This window comes from Galeopterus variegatus, unplaced genomic scaffold, assembly GCF_000696425.1.
Source record: "Galeopterus variegatus unplaced genomic scaffold, G_variegatus-3.0.2 Scaffold2963, whole genome shotgun sequence".
Classification (NCBI taxonomy): domain Eukaryota; kingdom Metazoa; phylum Chordata; class Mammalia; order Dermoptera; family Cynocephalidae; genus Galeopterus; species Galeopterus variegatus.
The window spans coordinates 147,173-169,437 of NW_007729074.1; the positions used below are offsets into that span (position 1 = coordinate 147,173).

Genomic DNA, 22,265 nt, shown 5'->3' on the forward strand with positions numbered 1-22,265 from the left:
TCTTTATATGGGATTTAAAAAAAAAAAAAAAAATTCTAGTGGGGATCTCAAATCAATATCATTAATGGATAAACAAAATAAACAGGCCCAGACCTTAAAATAGACTTCTGTATGAGAAGGACATTACATCCCGTTTTTTTAATTTGCTTCACTAAATTTAGAATATAGGCTCTCTCTTCTCGCAGCACTCGGTCCATCTGGGCATAGTCAGAAACTACGATCTGATTATCCATCTGTTTAGGAAAAAACATAAAAATTTGCACCATAAGAGATTTTAAGTGAAAAAATAAAAGATATTTAAGTAAAAATATTACATATAGTATAAATTCAACCAAAAATCACATCAAACAATAAGTTATATAGACATGCATAGAAAAAAGTTTGAAAAGACATACATACATCAAACTTGTCTTTTACTTTCAAATATATCCCATCCTTTGTTATTTAAATTTTTGCCAGTACATGTTTAATAAATGAAAAATATAAAATGATAGTCCCCTTTAATGAATGTCAATCTTTTCATATGAACTGTATATGTATTACTAAAATAGTTGCATCCCTCTTATTCTATGGCTTATGATAAGAGTGGTATACTGAGAAGACAAGGACAAATCCTGTTTATATCAAAAACATTAAACATTAGTTTTTGTATGGGTTAAACTTTTGAGAAGTAAACTATTAATAAGGAAACCTGTATATTAGTATAATGCAAAATGAGAGCAAATCTGAGTGAGGTGACAACCACCCCTTTTACAAAATGGTATTTATAACTAATGCATATGGGAATATCTTTAGTAAAAAGTAATTTCTTCGGAGCATGGATATTAGACTGGTTTAATGTTCCATCTGGACAAATGTCGATCAAAAGATCTGCAAAAGCTACTGGATGACTAAGGTTTATATTCTCAGGAAGCTAGAAAGAATGTGAAAATTCCACATACACTATAACTTGTAGACATAATCTGTTTTTATTTCATACATACCCCTAACTGTTATTTGTCTTGATCTGTGAAGTACATCAGCACTCAATTTCAATGAATACCCAATTGAGGCACCAACAATTTCTACTTTTGTCTCCATTTTACCAATTCTTTTGAGTTCTATGTTTTTTAACACTAATCAGAATTTTCTATTTTTATTTTAATAAACAACTATCTGAGTTATTAGAAAGTAAAACACATAAATAGGGAACCAATTTTATTTGGATTCTACTTACATCTGTTTTGGGAGCAGACAAGCAAAACTGAATAAGCCCAATCTTAGCCTTTTCAACTCTGGTTATGCCAGAATTTGCCACTTTTTGGGTGAGAACCAGACCTTCCACCAACTCACAGTCATCAATTGTCCCACTAAGAAAAAAGAAAACAGAGGAGATAGTTAAAAGGTGGTAAAATCTCTTGAGTTTAGTAGATTGCTAACAGTTTAAAAATCACCAGCCCAATAAAATATGCTTCAGCTGCACATTTATTAGTTTCCCACTGTTGGACCTCTTTGATCCACCACTGCCCTATCACTGTAATAAAGTATAAACAAAATCTTGAGAATCCCATACTAATAAAAGTTCTCCTGAAAACAGAACCAAAAAGAAAAAAAACAAAGCTTTGTGACATTTTTCTACGTATTTATCATTTAACCTATGTATTTTTGGCAATAGCTTATGCTCACTTTCAAATTTTTATCAAAGCTGTAATTAGAGATGCTTACCCAAGCTTCTTAACTATTTTAATATCTCTAAGATCTACACTAGTAGCTGTGGCTGGGTCAATCACTTTCATCACTGCATTTACACTCATGGGAGAAAGCAGACTTGAATATTGAGACACAACCTAGAATTATTAAAAAAAAAAAAAAAGTTACCACCACAGTAGAAAAAGTCCTAATCTTCAATAACAAATATATTTAAGAAGGACCCTCAATCACTTTTTTTTAGGTGGGATGGGGGTGGAGAAAAGGGACCACATGAAAAACATTCCATACAAATTTTCTTTTCCACTCACATTGTCAGTCACCAGGGGCACAAAATAAAAATATGTATGGTTGTCTTTTTATTAATATAGCTGTTGGGACTGTCTAGATTAGCAACTAGAAGAAATCCAAAAGAATCATCAAATTATGTGGCGGTTTCCCGTCTAAAATGCATGTATGACCAAATACCAACGTTATATACATGCATCCCTAATAATGAGGGGCTGATAAAAATAGCTAATGGCTAGATAACATTTATTGATAACTTACTGTATGCTAGGTAGTGGGTCTTAGCACTTTATGTACATTAACTCATTCAATCTTCAGATGCAGAAATTTAAACAGAGAGGTTAAGTCATTTGTCCAAAGCCACACAGTTTAGTTAAGTGGTAGAGCCAGCCTTAAACATAAACAGTCTCGACTCCATGACTAATGCTTATAACCATTATGGTATACTATCTATATTAGTTTTGGGAACATTCAACAGTATCATTTAGCATTACTTGTACTCTCCAGCTCTCCACTTAACATTCAAAGGAAAAAGAATAGCGTGAAGGGGGGTTACAAGGAATGACAGAAGACAGAAGGTGACATGAGTTCTCAAGAAATTTAAAAGTACATCATTGCTTTAAGTTTGATAACTAACAAAAACAGCACAGCTATCAGATGGACCATGGATAGATAGCCTTTCTTGGGTTCAAACCTCAGCTCCACCTCTTGTTAGTGGGCCTTGGATAGTTACTTAACTTCTCTATATCTATTTTCCCATCTGTAAAATGAAGAGACAACTACTTATCTGAAAGCTTTAAAGAAGATAATAAGCGTAAAAAAGTTATAACAATGTTGTACTGCTAGAGATTCTATGGTAGTCTTTTTGATTTGGGAGGTGGAAAAGATTTAACAGGCAACTTAAAGAATGGCAAATTAGGGCTGGCCAGTTAGCTCAGTTGGTTAGAGGGTGGTGTTGTAACAGTAAAGTCAAGAGTTCGGATCCCCATTACTGGCCAGCCACCAAACAAAAAGAAAAAATAAAGTTAAAAAAAAAAACTGGAAATAGATATGGTGCATATTAAATATTCTAACTCCTTGTAACAGTAAAGTCAAGAGTTCGGATCCCCATTACTGGCCAGCCACCAAACAAAAAGAAAAATAAAGTTAAAAAAAAAAAACCTGGAAATAGATATGGTGCATATTAAATATTCTAACTCCTTTGTTAACCATACGGCTCATTTCATCTCATAATCTCACTTATACCAATTTGGTAATATAAATTACTTTATTTCCTTAGTCACTCTTGAGAATTAGTTTTTATGTACTGTACTCATAAAGCAACAAAAATTACAGAGTAAGGGTAATGCAACTTAAACTGTAATTTGACAACTATCCCTTGGTGCTTGTCTCACCTTTGAGTTCAGTGAAGTGGTTGCACTATTTAACAAAGTTTCTCTGTCACTCAGTTCCACTGGTCGAGACATATCAGTCAATATTTCAATACCCTTTTCCAAAGCTGCCTGGAATGACTCAGAAATGATGGTTGGATGAATCCCTGTAATTTGTGAAAGTCCAGTTATTTAATTATAACAGATAAACTATATATCTGACACGACAAAAATTTTATACTCATTAAAATGTCAAAGCAGTCATATTTAACTATTCTTAATTACAAACTAACTTATGCTTCAGTTGTAAATATATAATGGCTTGAATAGCCTTAACTGCTAATTAGGGATAGTAATTTACTTCTATTTAATTTGAAACAAATCAATTACATACTTACAGGGTACTTAAGATTGAAACCAAATTTCATACTTTTCAAAACAACACAAATCTATCTATTAAGTAGAATAAGTGATTTGAGAGTCACTACTAAGATTAAATGCTATTCACCAAAACAAAGACTTATTTTTTCTCTCAAATCACCTTTCTCATTTAGAGTCTAATATGAGTAATACCACCACCATTCATTTTTGAAAAGCAAAATTCTATTGAGTTTTATTTAAAAAGAAGCCTGGCAAAAATCAGAAGCAAAATAAAAGTTTTTTCTAAGTTATATTACAAATATAGCAAAATCTAAATCTAAAAATCCTAGTAAAAACATTAGTTATTCCAAATTAAATCTTAAATCCTACATTACTTAAGAATAACTTGGCTTTCTCTGTTTGTTTTTTATTAAACTTTTCTGCCTTTATTCAGCAATAAAACATGTCCTACTTACCTTTCTGAAGAAGCTTGGTACAGGAATCCAAGAGAGAGCCAGCAATGATGACTACTGATGTTGTGCCATCTCCTGCTTCTATATCTTGAGCTTTAGACAGCTCCACCAGCTAAGTGAATAGAACATGCCAAGTTGCTCAATGAGAAATTCGAGAACCCAGTAACAACTAATTCAAATGATCACATCAGTGTCATACAGAATCTGAAGATTCAATATAATTCTTGACTTCTGATTTGATGACTACATTGGGTTTCATTTAAAAATGAAAACTAACACATTTGTAGTACACAAAATTTTACTTACAAACTTCCTCTATAAGAGGTAACATTATTATTTCTGGTTCAGACTGTGGGTTCTAAGTTCCAAGCCCCCACCCCCCACTCCAGCTACTCAAAAGAAAAATTCCTACGAGAAAGCACAAATGTTGTATCATAGGTATCTTGCACACTTTGAAGTTATGAAATGCAGCATTCCAGACAAGGACAGAATATCAGTTCAGAGTCTTTTGTCAAGTTTATCTAAATCCACCCCATGTGAACATAATCTGATTCATTTAAAAATTCTTACATAATCCCATACTAGCCAGCCACAAAAAAGAAAAAAGAAAAAAAAATTTTTTTTTAACATAATCAAAAGGGACTTTTGGGGGATGACCAATTAGCTCACTTGGTTAGAGTGTGGTGTTGATAACACCAAGGTCAAAGGTCTGGACTAGCTATTTGCCAAAAGTAAATAAATAAAAATTAAAGGGACTTTTTAATAGATAGGAATTTATTTCTAAGGCATTTGTTTTTGCTGATACGGTGACTTACTTAACACTACAATCATCATGATCCTTAGCTGAACTGGTAATTATTTCTAATAAATGTCAGAACAAATTTAGACACACAATTTATTTTGGACACAACTGAAATTATTTTGTTGTCATTCAACTAACACCCAACTGATAATCTGTACTAAAAAAGTTCCGTTTCATATCTTTATCTCCTCCTTCCCCAACTGTATAGCACATTGCTGTGTACAAAGACAAAGTGATTCATGTTTTATCACCTAGCACTGAAGAGCACAATGCTATGCACACAATGTATCTTAAACAATGTATCTTTATGCCTGTTGAGCATAAAGTCAAAAAATTTTCACCATGCTTAAATGATACCATACGATCGAATAAACAAATTTATCTGTTATCAAATATCAAACAAAACACCTAAAAAAACAAACAAACAAAAACCCAAAATGAAAAAAACCTCACCTAAAATTATGCTTACCATTCTGGCTGCTGGATGTAACACTTGCATTTGCTTCAGTATGGTGGCACCATCATTTGTAATGGTCACATCACCTTTTCCATCTTGAATCTAGAAAATTTGTTTTTTAAAAAGTTATATTTTACTTTGACACCCTAAAATCTCTTCTTCATATTTCATAGTAGAGAAATTAATTTATGTCTGCTTAGTGCTTAATTTCAAAGTTTCTTCCCTTAGGGGCTGGCCAGTTAGCTCACTTCGTTAGAGTGTTATGTTGATAATGCCAAGGTCAAAGGTTCAGATCCCAACACTGGCCAGCCACCCAAAAAAAAGTTCAGATCCCAACACTGGCCAGCCACCCCAAAAAAAAGCCAAAGTTTCTTCCCTTACATTAATATAATAATTTAAGAATATGTAGCATAGTCCAACTTTAAAAATTAAATAACTGGCTTTGTTCCAGAGTACTTTAAAAGTGAAGGAATTTAGATACACAAAAGGGTAGAGAAAATACTATAAAGGGAAACAGCATTATTAGGAGGGATAGATTTTAGAATATCCTGAGGGAAAAATAATCTGTATATTGTCTAGGCAATTCTCCATGTTGTTTTACTTTTTGTTTTGACTGTTAACTAGCACTGAATTTGAGAGCTTATCACTCAAAAGTTACTGGAATATATGTTTTATGCTGCCAGTCAACCAATCTAAAAGTAAAACTGAAATCCCACAGACTCACATTAGGACACAGAGTTGCATCTATAAAGAACATGGAACTCAAGTCCTGACACCTGGACTTACTACACTTTCCATCTAACTGCACAATGGACAACTTCTGATGTATATGCACTTTCGTTGTTTAAAAAGCACTAAACAAAATATGAATGATCTTGTTCACTCTCATCTCTCCCACCTCTGAACTCTCAAGGTACCTCACACTTTTAACTTTTTTAAAAAATATATTTTACTTATTTATTTTTCCCTTACTCAAACACTCCCCAACTCCCCACTTTTTACTTTTTAAATGGCACATCTTAACACTCCATCAAGACTTTGTTGTAGTGTTCAATAAGTATTGAATGATTCAGCTTTTTACCATTTTATCCATTCCTTTTGGTCCAAGGCTTGTTCTAATAGCATCAGCAACCGCTGTAAACAAGGGTGGGGAAAAAAAAGAAATCATGACTCTTTAAAGAGCGATTTTATCCATTCCTTTTGGTCCAAGGCTTGTTCTAATAGCATCAGCAACCGCTGTAAACAAAGGTGGGGAAAAAAAAGAAATCATGACTCTTTAAAGAGCGAAGTATTTCTCCTCTTAAGCAATCATTTATTTCGCCCTTGTTAGGATATGGTGTACAACAGTTCACTGCATCCACTAAAGAAAACTCATTGCGTAATAATAATCTACTGGAAACAGTAATTATTTTACTTCTTTTAAATGTATGATGTTCCACTTTTTTTGTTAAAGTCACATAACTCGTGTTCTACCTATTGCAGAATACATTTTGAGGATTTACCTAATCTTCCTTTAACTATCAAAATAGTACAATCTGGTTATGAGCTCTGATTGTGAATGCATTACTTCCTTCATTCCTTAAAACAGGACAAACTAGACTTCCTAACATATTATGTAAATTCACTTTACTGTGTCTCTCCCCACGAGAGTATAATCTCTGAGAGCAAAGACTTTTGTTCACTAATGTGAATGTGGTATACTGATGGCCTACAGTAAAAATTAACAGTCAACAAGAGCAAACCACAGTGGCACAACCCCTGTAAATGCTGTACAGCAACACACCCTTTGACAAAACCAACAAACAAAGCAAAACCCCAAACCCTCAAATCACAGCTTTCTGTCATCATCAGTAAGTTACAAAACATCTCTGGGTATACAGTCTATCATTTTAAGGTTACTTGTTCTTACTAACTGCTCATGAGAATGTTTCCATTTCATTAATTCACTTTCATTTTTGCATACTTCACAACTAGCATAATGCTTTCCCCACAATGTGGGAGTAATAATACATAATCCTAAAGAATTTAAGAAAAAATACTTCGAATAATCTTAAAATTATATTCTATTTGATTATTTCATAACTTTGGTCTACTGTTCCTAATTATCCCGGCAATATCACACTTTCAGGTGATTTTAGTGGATGCATGGCCATGATTGCACTAAAGGGACCCACTTTAAGAATGCCCTTATCTTTACTAATGTGAAGACTCTAGAAGGATACCCACTATCCAAATAAATAGAACATTTTAGAATTCTTACATCTCTGGAAGTGTCTGAAGTTTAACATCCCAGGTAGCACAAAGTAGGTACAAAGTTGTGTCTGTTAAAAGACTCATGCTTAATAGTAATAAAACTACTACTACTCCTGTGTGTGGTTTTTATCAAATGATACTATTATGTCTTTTTTTAATAACACCACAAATACTTTTAAAAAACTAGAATTAAACTAGTCCCAGAATTAAACTAAGGATGCATCTGGCAGCAGATTTACTCAATCATTTTGTAGGGTTTTGTCCGACCCAGAGAAACTAGTTGTGCCTCTTTGCTCTCTGACATCTCCTCACTTAAAATATAAGGGGTCACGTGCCCAGATAATTTAGGTTGCCTTTCCTTTCTACGTGCTTATCTCCTTTGCTGTTTCAATTCTCTGTGTACTGTTGTTTCAAAGATCAACATAAAGTAAACTTCCCATTTTGTATCTTCCTTGTTTGCTGAAAACCAACTCTGAGCCTTCTGGACATCCCCATAATTTAGCTTTCAACATCCTGTTCCTAATCTAATAACTGTAAGCTTCAACTATGCTCCCTAAACAACAATCTACCAAATCCTGATTTCCAGGTATATTATCCCCTGAACTTCCAAATGACTCCTAATCTACCCATCTGGTCATTCTGACCTCTTCAACTCATTAGGCCCAAATTAGAAACTAGCATTGCCTTTTCTTCGACCATTCTTCCCCCAGGTACCGATTCAGTCTTTTTTTTTTTTTTTTTTTTTTAGCATCATCACGTTCCTAGTCACTTCGGTTGATGACCGCAAATACCTGTAAGATATACTTTATATACATATATAACACTTTCTCGCTTAATATTCACAGTAACCCAAGCTAGTTATTACCTCTTTCTACTGAAAAACGATGTGTAACGGGTGGTGCTTAAGCCAAATGCTTTCCAGGACAGCAGGCCCTTCAAGACATGGCACCGACCTACTTTTCCAATCTCATCTCTCACTTCTTTATGCACCTTACTCTCCAACCCAAATGAAATACGCACTATACTCAATACACACCCGGCAAGATCTCTAAGCCTTTGTTCCCACTTTTCCTTCTAGATTTTTTCTTTCAATCTCAACTCGACTTCTCTTAATTTTCACAACTCTAAAAAGCAAACATTTTCTTCCCAAATTTTATAGGTAAGGAAATCTTGGCTCAAGGGTTAAAGGTTATAAAGTAACGGAAGCAAAGCATGGAACAGGTATTCTTGATTTCCGCCAGGTGCCATACTGTTCTACAAAAAACAGTAAAGAGATTGCACATGCAAAGACAACAAAAAAGCACAGTGTAGCTTTCCACCATTACTCCCAAACGAGGCGGATAAATCAGTTCCCCACACCCCAGGACAATGGTCCCCGCCCCAATTCAAATGCGGAGTTTACCCAACTCGTCTTAACAGTTGGGCCGAGGGAGGCTTACACGAATAGCACAAGCATAGGAGAGCTGAAAAATAGTGGGCAAAAAACATTCTTCCAGAGGGTCCAGTAAGCAAATAAAAGACAGCTCTTAAATGTCAGATCACAAGAGACCGCTGCACGGAGTCCCCGGCATTTCAGACCGAATTGCTTTCGGTTTCAATGTGATGAATGGGGTACAAACCAGGATGAAAAACGACGGGCGACTAAGACCCAGAAAGGCCTCCATACTCAGGGTCGGGAGCCATCCGCAGGAAACAAAAAGGACCCCTCCACAGAGCTGCTTCTACTGGGAGGACAAGAGGGGATCACCTGAAGAAACAGGAAATAGGCCATACACAACCAAGACCAGGGTGACAGTGCAGAGTTCGACCCGCACCAAGGCGGTCAGGCCCGGGGAGCGACCGATACCTTTGGCCGCGGAAATGTTGCTGAAGCGGATCTGGGCCGGCTTGTCGCGGTCCTGGTAGGCGCTTTCCCCCCGGCCGCCGGCAGCCCCGGCGGGCGCTCCGCTGCGGGGTGCCACGTTCTCGGGCATGGTAAACTTGGCTGGGTCTGCGCGGCCTCGGGAAGGACGGATGGACGCGGATTCTTGCCGGCCACGGAGTAACGGAAGGCGTTCGCCGCCTGCACGAACTTTCCAGAAAAGGACGTGGGCGCCGGGAGAAGGAGGAGGCGGAGAAGGGGGCCTGCCTGGAGGCGAGGCGCCGGCGTGACGCAGGAGGCTGCCCGCCGCGCGCCGGGCGAGGTGGCTGCACGGGGGGAGCTCCGGGCTCGGGGGTTTCGGCCCGGGCGTTGGGAGTGGGGGGCGCGGTGGGGCACACTCACGGGGAGCAGCAGTCACAACGCGCGATTTTAAAGGCGGCTTTGGGGGACACCCCTCTCTCCCCACGCCACCCTCTACGGCTGTGAGGTCCCCTCTGTTGATTCAGGCTGGACCTATCCGCCGAGTGGGTGTGGCCAAGTCGGTTTGTGCCTGGCCGTGTAGACCAGAATTGGAGTCGATTTTACTCAGTCTGAAAGGGAGTCGGAAGAGAGAGATTTGGAACGGGTGGATGCTTTTCTTTGCTTTAAATGTTGAGGTTGGTTGTTTCGGATTGTTTGATACAGGTTGATAGGTAGAGGTTTATTTGTTTGTTTATATTTTTTTGGTAGGTAGGAGTTAAATACACCCTGCTTAAATGCCAGAGATTCTTAGCGTTTTGGAGCTGTGACTATCTGCCAAATCAGGACTGCCTGTCTAGTTATTACAACCAGCTCGTTTTACACTAGTTTCTCCCACACTCGTAAGGAGCCCAAACATTATAATAATGATTATTTAATTCAGTCATCTGCCAAGCACAGTGCTAAACCTTCACACGTTTTATCTCATTTGATCCTCACAATAATGTACATATAGGTGCCATTATCTTTATTTAGTGGATGAGGAGAACTGGAGAGGGAACTAAACCCAACGTTAACCGGTAAGTAGATTGAGGCAGTAAGTATTCCAGTACACAGCAAGGACGCCAGAAGTCCTGAGCTAAACTGCTGGGTTCCTATTACTACTACATTTGAATAGGGAAGTTTATGCAGGCGAGGTTCATTCAATATTCATTCACAAATAATTATTCAGCGCCCATAAAGTGACAGATTCTTGCGGTAGATTAAAGAACAATTGTTCGAAGTACTTAATTCTGTGATCACGAGGTACTTATACAGGCATTCAGGATATTAACAACAGGAATTGAAGCTTCCTAGGTGCTCCACTAAACTGCTGGGTTCCTATTACTACTACATTTGAATAGGGAAGTTTATGCAGGCGAGGTTCATTCAATATTCGTTCACAAATAATTATTCAGCGCCCATAAAGTGACAGATTCTTGCGGTAGATTAAAGAGCAATTGTTCGAAGTACTTAATTCTGTGATCACGAGGTACTTATACAGGCATTCAGGATATTAACAACAGGAATTGAAGTTTCCTAGGTGCTCCGTGATCCATAAGCCTCTGGGACAGACTTCTCTTCAAAGGACCGGATTACTCCCATGTAGCTCATAAGCGTTCTATGACTATTTGTTTAGACAACTGATGTATGATGGAAACAAGTTTATAGTGATGGAAAAAGCATTAATTTGGGGGAGTCTAAAATCTTGGGTTTGAGTTCCAGCTCTGCTACTTATTAGGTATGTGATCTGGGCAAGTCACTTAAGTTCTCTGGGTCTCATTTTCCTCACCTATTAAATAGGAGTGTTGAATTGCATGGTCTTTAAGGGCTTGTTAAATTCCACTGGTTCTATGAGTGTAAGGAGTAGACCTGTCAGCCATAGAGGACAGAGCAGAATTTAAAAGATGCCATTATTGGCTTCTTGGGACAGTCTCGGTGGATATGACAATTGCTTTAATTATCTGAAATGTTCAAGTTATACATTTTTTTACTTTTCCTTGCCAACTGAAATTGGAATCATTTTTGTTCCTGGGATTAAGCAGTATATAAATGTTAAATATTTGCTTGCATTAACGTGTTGGTAAAGTGTTGTTAAATAAAAATTGTAAGAGGCCATTGCTTTTGTAATAAACTCCTGCACTAGGCCCCAACAAATCAGACTAAAAATCAAAATGGAGTCACCCAGGCTCACCAAACCCAAACTAGATTGTTATCTGACAACCAGGAAAAAGAGAGAACAATGAATTTCCCAAATAGTCCAGTTTAAATCTTCAATATTGTAAACATGAATATGGTAATTATTCTGATTTGATCACCACGTATTGTACACAGGTACTGATACCCCACAAATATGTATAATCAATTATGTTTAAATAAAAAAACTCAAAAATAAATAAATTGAAGACTTGCTCAGGAAAAAAAAATATCTTCAATAGGCATGATAATGAAGTTCTCTCTGCTTTAATTCATACACAAAAGCAGTAACCTGATGTAACCTGACATTAAACATCAGTTACCTTTTGCTGGCTGGTACCAATCAGTTTTGTTTTGTTTTTTTCCCATTGTTCTGTCCCCTTGTTCCCACTTTTCAAGGAAAGCAACTTTGAAATTTCCGATCCACTTTCTGTTCTTTGTTTCTTGGTACCAATCAGTTTTGTTTTGTTTTTTTCCCATTGTTCTGTCCCCTTGTTCCCACTTTTCGAGGAAAGCAACTTTGAAATTTCCGATCCACTTTCTGTTCTTTGTTTCTGCTTTCTTTTTTTTTTTTTTCCTTTTTGTCTTTTTTACTGACCGGCAACGGGATCGCAACCCTCAGTGTTGCGCCTGCACCGCGCTCAGCCAGTGAGCGGGAACCGGTCTCCACATGGGATCCGAACCCTCGGCGGGAGCGCCGCACTCCCAAGCGGCGCACTCTCCAGTGCGCCACCGGGCCGGCCCGTTTCTGCTTTCTTGAGCCCTTTTTCTGCCTATAAAGCCAACCTCTCCTGATCAGCTCATCTGAACCCTTATTCTACCTTATGGAATTCACCTTATGTTGCCTGATTGTAGAATCACAAATATAGCCATTTGAGAGCTTTAAATTTGTTACAATTTTGTCCTTTGACAATGTACATTAATTCTCCATTAGAATGGAATTTCAACAAGTATTAAAACATACAAACTTTTCTAGGGTACTTCATTAGCAATAGTGCTAATGAAGGATAGAAATATTTAAAAAATCCTATCCTATCAGATCCAAGCAGATATAAGGCATATGTGGGAATGTTGGAAATAACAATAACCTTGTAGAATTTGTTTAATGATTTGTGAAATAGGTTTTACAAAACAATGATGCTTGGTCAATCACCCAAATGAGTGTTCTCTTTAAGATAGATGGCACACGGGCCGGCCCCGTGGCATACTCGGGAGAGTGTGGCGCTGGGAGCGCAGCGATGCTCCCTCTGCTATATAGGAATGGCCGGTGCGCTCACTGGCTGAGCGCAGTGTGGGTGACACTACACCAAGGGTTGCAATCCCCTTACCAGTCACGAAAAAAGACAAAAAAAAAAAAAAAAGATAGATGGCACACCATGTCCAAGACCCCCAATAATAGGACTGAGCCCAGCGCTGATTAGGGTTAGAAAAGGAGACAGGGAGGTATATATTCTACCTCTCAGGTTTTCTCTCCATTTCAAAGACAGTTTCTGTTGTTATTTTGTATTACCTATGTTTCTGCTCTGCATTAGGTTATGCTATTGAGACCACCATTAAGCCCTATTTTCCTAAGCCATACTATTGGCAGCATTCTTTTTTTTTTTTTTTAAGTTTAGCTTGCAACATTAACATGAAGCAGAGGCCTATTTTCATTAAATGTATTTTGATTTTCCTAATTTTCCTTGAAAGGTTTCTAGTTCACATTTTTATCAGTTAAAATATATTCTGAAAATGGAAAGAGGAGAAGCCAAAAGAGGGTATGGGAAAACTCAAGTTTTGTGATGTATGATAAGTAAACAAGTAACCAACTTTTCTATCTAAAAACAGGAATTAACTAATCTTTAATTATAGTAGTACTATCAAGCCCTACAAAAATTTCAACTCTGTGTGCGAAATAAATGATTATTGTTTTAGGGGTCTGGGACATAATGGGGCACAACACAAAAAGTGAGACAAGTAGACTTTATATACATCCTGATGGAAGAAAAAAAAATTGAACCCTAAACTAAGCAAGTTCTCAGATCTAAGTACCAATTAATACAAGGAAATACAAGGATAAAAGCATATATATTTTTAAACGATGCCTTACTGGCCAGCCAGCAAAATAAAACAAGACAAAACAAATTTTAAAAAAACAAAGCAGGAGTATGCAATCAATAAAATCCAGAGTGGGAAACTCATTAGGAATATGACCTGTAAATAAATGGCAAAAAAACTAAAATACCAATACTGAAGATGAAGGGGAACTTATAGTATAAAACAGACTTAAGAGACATTAAGTACGAGAGTGACACCAGCAAAATGGCAGAATATGAGCTGTCCCGCTCATGTCACCTGACAGCGACAATGATTTTCAGCCATCCACAGACAAAAGTGCCTCTGTGGGAGCCTTGGGATCCAAGTAGGAGGTTTTGAAACCCTGCTGCAGCACAGTATCCAGGAAGGATGGTTTGAGAGGGCAGAAACAAGCCTAGGTGGTGGACTCGCTGACCTTTGTCCAAGCTCAAGACTTGGAAAGGGCCCCATCCCCCTGTGGAATTAGGTTCCCTTTGACCTGGGTCCTGCTTCCAGAGCCATCCACCAAGGGACCTGGGAGGAGGCTATCATTCATTTCTTTTTTTTTTTTTGTCATTCATTTCTGTATCCCCCAGAGCCTAGCAGAATGGCTGGCACAAAGCTCTCAACTAATATCTGTGGAGTAGCTGGTTGAGTGAAGAGTGAATGGCATAAAGGCAGAATTGGAGAAGGTAGAATAGAGATAGGGGGCAGAGAGAGTTTATTGCAAAAGTTTGGGGACTTTGTATTTGTGCACCATTTCAGCTCACATTTTATATTTTAATGTTTTCAGAGATTATAAAAACATAATGTTTTTATATGAGATATAATGTTTTCCAACCTTATAAAAACACTCGTTGCCTGCCTGGGACCACCTGCTTAATGGAACTTATAATGAATACCTGTTTGGCCGCAATGAAAAGGAAACCTGTTTATAGGGAGGGCTGCTAGTTAGCTGTTTATAGTTTCCCTTTGAGTCAAAGCTTCGGGGTCTTTTTCTTATTGTTGCCTTGCCTTATCTACAAAACAGATTGTGTTTTGAGATGTAATAAAATAAAGCTTTGCACTTTGATCCTTTTGTTTGGAAAAAACTGCAGCTGCTACCAACCTTTAACAGTTGCATCGGCAATAGCAGCCCCTGGTGGCACAGGAATGAATTTCTTTTATTGGTCACCCTGTTATTTTGGAACTTGCTGTAGGCTCAGGCAGGCAGTGATAGATCCAGTGATATGTGGTAGAATATCCCACCGCAAAAGATGCCACTTTGGCATAAGGATTATTTTGAGCTAAAGGCATTTAAAAAACAGTAGGTGCAAAAAGAGCGCTCCAACCCTTCCCTTTTTCTTCCTTAAAGCAAAAGATAAAACGTCCATATGGAAGATGTCCTCCCTATACCAGAAGAAAAGCAACATTCTTATCATTAAGAATGGGAAGTTGAGACAGAAAATTCTGTACAAATAGAACTTGTTAAAATAATTATCTTACATTTGCCTCTGCACATAGTTTACTTTTCCACAATTGCCTCTCTTTTCAACCTAACATAAAAGAACTTAGGTTTTGCCACTTTTTTGGGTCTTCAGTACCTTATGAGGGCTCCCATGTCACGTAAAACATATATTCAATAAATTTGTATGCTTTTCTCTTGTTAATATGTCTTATGTCAGTTTAATTCTCAGGCAGCCAAAAAACCCTGACGGTAGAGGTAAAATTTTCCTTCCCTATGCATACATTTGAATAAGAGTTAAATAATGATAGTGATGTATGTACAGTTTTTTCCTCTGCTTCTAAAAGAGTCAACTATTTCTTGTGAAGGTTAAGATAGAACTGGGAGTACTGAGAGGAAGTTCTTAGTCAGGGCCCATGGAAAACTAGGTTTATAGGAAGACTTCAGAGGGGTTAATTAACCTATAGAAAGACTATAGAGGGATTAATTAACCCACAGATATTGTAGGCTACATATGGTATGTATTTGCATTTTAGGGAGAAAGTATCTGAGGCTTTTATCATATCTTTTTTTTTTTTTTGGTGGCTGGCCAGTATGAGGATCTGCACCCTTGACCTTGGTATTATCAGCACCATGCTCTCCCAAGTGAGCTAACCAGCCAGCCCACTTTTATCATATTCTGAAGGCATCTTATGATGTCAAAAATTTAAGAATAATTATGTAAGGTCCATGGCTTTTCTCTGTGATGTAGAATACATAGGTCCTTTAAAGCTTTTCATTGAAAGAATTTTGACTTTAGGATGTACTACTTATTTAATATTTTAATTAAATTTTTATTACAATAGTATTACATGTATACTGTAGACATTTAGAAAAATCAGGTTAGCAGAAAGAAGCAAATAAAAGCCATCCTCAGTTATTGAGAGATTTATACTATAGCCATGTTGGTGAACAACCTTCCAGACTTTTTTTAGCAGCTTGATAAATTCGACGATATAAACTTGCCATTCTATACTAGCTTACTAACTAGATCTTTTTGAGTTTAACTGGAACTGAATCTGTGACTTGACTTCATGGAGGATGGTCACCATGAATCAGCTCCCACCCGAGAAGTTCTCTGATGTTTATCTGCAATTTTATGATTATGCCTACACGTCCCTGCTTAGGCCACCATGAGTCAGCCCCCTACCACCTGTTCCTATAAAACCCTTTGGCAAGTCTAGGAAAAGTGGAGATGGTCTTTGAGACATAAGTCCACCATTTCCCCAGGCTGCCTGCTTCCTGATTAAAGGCTACCTTTCCTTGCACTAACACTTGTCTCTCGATTATTGGCTATTGAGCGTTGGGCAAATGGACCTTTGGGGTTTCGGTAACAGGAAGAAGTTATGTTATCTATGCATTTAATTTCAGAATAGTAAAGAAAGCATTAACAAAATATTTGTTATAGATAGGAACATTGGATCAGAGCCACTAATCTAGCTAGAAAGACAAGACACATGTATATAAAAAGGCAATTAACAACCCCAGCAAATACATTGTTATCAGGAAATAATTAAATTTTCTTGGACTAAGGGCCAACAGGTAAGGATTAGGCAGAGATTACATCTGAGTAATAGATGGTGTTCAGTTAGTGGGTTAGCAAAGTCTGGAATGAGATACAGCCATCCAAAGGTTAAACTGCAATCCTTACAGGATGCTACCCCCTCTCAAGTGATCAGCAAGTGATCTTTCTTTTGAGTAGGCTCTAGAGTGATGAAGGAAATCAGAGGAAGCAAAGCGATCCTATTGGAACTGAGTAGATATATCCATGGTGGCATCCGAAGGGGATGGGTTTTGCCTAGCAAAGGTAGGAGCTGCCAACACCGACCCCTCGGGGCGTTGCCCCTCTGCGTTTCCCGCGTGCTTTTGCCCAGGCTTTTTAGGCCCATCTCGGCCGCCGTGACGGGGCAGAGCTCAGCTGTTGACGGGCGGGGCGTTCGCAGACCATGGCGGGCGAGCTTGAGGGCTGCAAGTCCCTGGGCGGGCTGCTGAGCGGCCTGGCCCAGAACGCTTTCCACGGGCACGCGGGCATCACAGAGGAGCTCCTGCGGAGCCAACTCTATCCGGAGGTGCCACCCGAGGAGTTCCGCCCCTTTCTGGCGAAGATGAGGGGGATTCTTAAGGTACTGCTCTTCCCTGTCGCCTCCGCCACCCTCAGACTTGTCCCCAGTCTCCAAGCTGAAAATCTTTCCTCCTCAGGTCTCTACTCCGTGGGCTCCCCATTGCGCTTCTTCAGATCTAGGGAGCTCGCTCTGTCGTCGGTCCTCACTTTACCTAAGGGTGACTTCTTTCTGCTCAAGCTTCCATCCCACACCCCGACACCCACGGAGGAGAGAACTCTGTTTTATTGTTTTTTTGGGTTTTTTTACAAGACATTTCTTCTTTGTTGTTGTATAGGTAACAATTTCGAATTTCTTTGGAGGATCTTTGGATTCCCGACTTTTTAAAATTAAGAGCGATAGGTTGCCAGATTTCCCGGGTTGTGGAAGTTGGTTTTAAAGTGAACCAGTGTCTGCCGCTATAAGGGGTGCATTATTAGGCCAGAGTGAACACTTGTCAAGCAGTCCACTGTACGGTTGAGAGAGCATATTTACCATTTGAAGTTAAAGTGTAGGTCAGGCTGTCCAGTAGAAATATATGAGAGCCAAACATAGCAGGTGAAATTAATTTTAGTAATATATTTTATTTAATCCAGTCTATCCAAAGTATTATCACTTCACATGTAATCAATATACAAAATATTAATAAGATTTTATATGTATTTTTTTCACTAAGTTTTTGAAATCTGATGTGTATTTTACACTTGAAGCACATAGCACTTAAGACTAGCTACATTTCAAGTGCGCGGTCACATGTGGCTAATGACTACTCTATTGGACAACTCTGCTTTAGACCAGAACTGTCTAGGAATGGATCTAGTGCCAAAGTGTACTCTAGAATAGACTGTAAAAATAATTACTGACTTTTGAGGGTTTCTTATGTGTTAGGAGCTGTACTAGACATTTTACATGTTATTTGTTTCTTGCATAAACCTTATATGGTGGACACCCATTTTAAAGATTAAGAAACAGATTCAGGGATTCCAAACAGTTAGCCTAAAATCACATTTTGATTAAAATCAATGTTGAAATTTCATCTGCTATCCTTTTGCATTTCCTATTTGTTTCAAAATTGCTGTTGCTTTTAAAAGGCAGTTCTGTATTTTTTTTAAACTGCTTTTGCCTGTAGGATTTGAATCCAGAACAAAACAAAACAATTATTACATAGACAGTAAATGGATTGTAAGGGGTAATATCTCAGGTGAGATCCTAGTAATTTTAGTTGATATCATAAGCCACTAGTGAATGCCTCCTATTTTTATCAAATCTTACTCTTTGAGTAGTCAGAGAAGGTTTCCTGGAGAATTTGATAGCTGGGTTTTTGAGGTGTTTGCTAGGCCTGCGGGGATGAGGATAAGGGACTGCAGGCCAAGAAGAACAGCATGTGTGCAGGCAATGTCTTATGACTTCCAAACATTAGGGGCTACTTCTCTTTAGGTGGACCATAATTTGATTCTTTTGTTTTGTTATGAGATAAAATTGCAGGATGTTCAGAGAAGAGATCGCCTGGAAACTCTTTCCGTTGCTTTCTTTTAAATGCGTTGCTGAGTAATATCCATGATACTTAAGTTTTGTAAGTGGTTCTGGGTTGCAGAGCAGGATGGCTTTCTTGGTATTGGAAGTTGGCAACAGAAGATTTGTGTGTGCCTGGCAGCACATCCTCTGAAAATTTGATTGGTCTGAGGAACCAAAGGATATGCCTTTGATTGTTTGACTTAGGGCTGAAACCATGAGCTCAGGATGACATGTAGTTCCAATTTCATTTACCTTTAACGCTAAGGTTTAAATGTCTCTCTAATTCTTAAATATAAAAAGCAAACATGATTTTTAAACAAAAAGGCTCTGAGCAGAGACTGAATGTCCATTGCAATAAGAGGGAATATGCACGAATAAGCATGATGCAAGGATGTTATAGTATTTGTAAACAGAACTATAAGTAAGCAACTGTGGACAGAAAAGTGATAGTTCTTTCTGGAAGGCTTCTTGGAGATGCTGTTTTTGCTGCTTTTAAAGAGAGTGTAGAATATTTTAAACTGAGATGAGGGACAGCCGTATAGGGCATTCTAGGTAAAGAAAATAGCAGGGGTGGGGCAAGAAATTGTAGAGCAGGTTCAGGAACTGGTGAATAGTCCAACTTGATCATGACATGGGGATACAGTGTATTGATGGAGGAGGCAAGAAAAAGTGAAAAAACCTTTTATTTCTTTAATCCTGCTAACCTTTATTGATTACATAATGATTGATGACATATAGATGACAACATATAGATGACAGAGTTTATACTTTTCTGTCATCTACAGAAAATCATGGTCTGTGAAAAAAGTGAAAATGAAGAGGGACAACAGGAGTAAGAGGGAAGGGAAGAAGGGACATATAACTTTGAGCAGGGAATACAGTGTGCATACATGTTAACAGCCTTCTTAATGCCAGATGCCTGACAATACGTTTCATAGGCTGTGTTTCAGATTCTGGTGCTCCCTGAGCTACAGGCTTTCCCTCTAACTTTCACGTGTGCGCTCAAGTATTATGTACCGATTCCTGGCGTTTACTAGTCCCTGTTTTCCACTCAGAATGGGGCCCTCCTACCCTACTTCGTTAGGACATTGACCCTCTGTAGCTTTGCCTGTTAATCACAAAAAGGCAAACCTTTCATCTGCTTGTAGTTGAAGCTGGCCATTCACATGCACTGGAAAAAAAAAATCAACTATGAAGATAGATCACCATTTGTACACTTATGTTCTGTATTCACTACTGCCCTCTGTTGGTGATGATTTTGTATTTCCTCACTGGAATTACATGTAAAACAAACAATTTTAGTGAAAATTCTATTGAGGGTTTTTTTGTTTGGTTTTGTTTTTTGGTGGCTGGCCAGTACAAGGATCTGAACCCTTGACCTCAGCATTATATTACCATGCTCTAACCAACTGAGCTAACCCTCCAGCCATGAGTTTTATTTTATTATCGTTTGATACACTCTTGTATTCAGTTATATCAATCAAATGTTGATTTATCCATTTTACTTTTCCACTATAATATGAATTAAAAAATATGTTTAGGTCCTGTTTTAGAAATCTAGAAATACATGTAACAGATTATGGATTGGACTTTCTGTTCCAGTCCTGCCCCCTACAGTCTTTTCTCTGCACAGCTACCAGTGATCCTTTTACATACGTTGATACCTCCTTAACTCTCCTGCTGTCCACCGTTTCATGCTCACGGCTTCACATCAAACTTGGAACAAAATCCAGACCTTTTACCATAGCCCACAAGTCCTTACATGATCTCAACCTTACGTATTTCTCTGATCTCATTTTCTCATTTCCAGTACTAACGCTCTTGTTTTTATGTAAACATTTTAAGTGTTTTTGGGACCTCTTCATGACGTTTGCAGCTGATCTTCCATAGGCCTACAATGCTCTTCCTTCAGATATTCATACGAATTGTTCATTCGCTTTATTCATTCTCTACCTAAAAGTCATTTTTTGTGAGTTCTTCCCTGGCCTATCCAAAGAGCCTTACCCTTCCTCTCCCACTGTTTTTACCCTGCTTTACTTTTTCTTCATACTTTTTATTATTATGAAATTTTATTATTTTGAAAATTTTATTATTATAAAATTACTATGTACTCGTTAGCTTGTTCATTTGTTGACTTCCCTATTGGAATGTAAGTGTTAAGAAGTAGGACTTCATTACTATTTTTATTTTCTTTTTTATACTGCATACCTGATACTGTTTCTGGCATGTGGTAGACACTTAGTAAAAATTTGTAGCATAAGTGAAAGAATGGATAGTGATTAAATGTGACGATTGACATTACAAAGATGAGCATAGAGAGAAAACCTATACCACTTCTGTATGGGAGAGATGGAAAATGTAGTACTCTAAACCAGGGGTCAGCAAACTATGGCCCATGAGACTAATCTGGCCCGGTGCCCAGTTTTATAAATAGGCCCGGTGCCCAGTTTTATCAATAAAGTTTTATTGTACCATGGCCATATGTTCATTGATTTCCGTCTTGTTTGTAGCAGCTTTAGCCACTGTACTAACGGAGTTGAGTGGTTGTGACAGAGATTGTGTGGCCTTCAAAGCCTAAAATATTTACCATCTGAACATTTACAGAAATATTGTGCTGACCCCTGCCCCAAACATCTCTTTTTAACTCATAATGTTTAATATTTGGAAACATTATAATACATAAATTATGTTTAGACGTAGGTTACTTAATAAATATCTAAAAACTGGAAGTAGGGATTATTTTTCAGTACTCGAGGAATTTCACTAACTTGTTCCTTAGACTTAAGAGATCTGTGGTAAATGAAAAATGACTAATATTTCTGTATTACTAAGTGTGTGTTCTTAGTAAGACATAGATAGAATTTGAATTTGGAAATTTTGTTCACATTTGGAGGATGTTCATATTTGTTCATATTTCATTATATGTTTATTTATTTATTTATTTACTTTTGACAGCTGGCTGGTATGGGGATCCAAACCCCTGACCTTGGTATTACAAGGCTGCACCTAACCAACGGAGCAAACTGGCCAGCCTGTTTATTAATGTAATATATAATAACATAAAATTTAATGTGTGAGCCTGGTAATCAAGTGAAACTATCAACGTGTAAAAGCTGGTTTAAACTTTGCAGAAAATAACTTATCAGTAGCGTGATATTAAGAATTATAATAAAAAATAAAAGAATTATAATAGTAAAAAACTATGAGAAATGTTTGAACACCTGATTCTGTCTCTCCTATTGAAGCCATGAAATTCTACAATTTGTTTGAGAATTAGATTGACTGGAAAGGAAAGACCTGTGGCAATACATTTTTTGTATATATCCTACAATATCAGCTGGATTTTGCGGGGGGGGGGGGGGGGGGGGGG

At 37.8% G+C, this 22,265-nt stretch overlaps 2 protein-coding genes across 2 annotated transcripts in view; one reads left to right on the forward strand and one right to left on the reverse strand.

The window, feature by feature from the left end:
* CCT4 (chaperonin containing TCP1, subunit 4 (delta)) overlaps positions 1–9,769 on the reverse strand; it is a 13,871-nt gene extending 4,102 nt beyond the window's left edge. The window contains 8 exon segments of the mRNA XM_008583546.1: positions 88–233; positions 1,217–1,349; positions 1,705–1,826; positions 3,369–3,511; positions 4,181–4,289; positions 5,449–5,538; positions 6,518–6,570; positions 9,536–9,769. Coding sequence (XP_008581768.1) covers positions 88–233; positions 1,217–1,349; positions 1,705–1,826; positions 3,369–3,511; positions 4,181–4,289; positions 5,449–5,538; positions 6,518–6,570; positions 9,536–9,662 — 923 coding nt within the window. The 5' untranslated portion in view covers positions 9,663–9,769.
* A 7,438-nt stretch (positions 9,770–17,207) lies between these two features.
* COMMD1 (copper metabolism (Murr1) domain containing 1) overlaps positions 17,208–22,265 on the forward strand; it is an 80,428-nt gene continuing 75,370 nt past the window's right edge. The window contains exon 1 of the mRNA XM_008583547.1: positions 17,208–17,404. Coding sequence (XP_008581769.1) covers positions 17,228–17,404 — 177 coding nt within the window. The 5' untranslated portion in view covers positions 17,208–17,227. The remainder of the gene's footprint in view (positions 17,405–22,265) is intronic.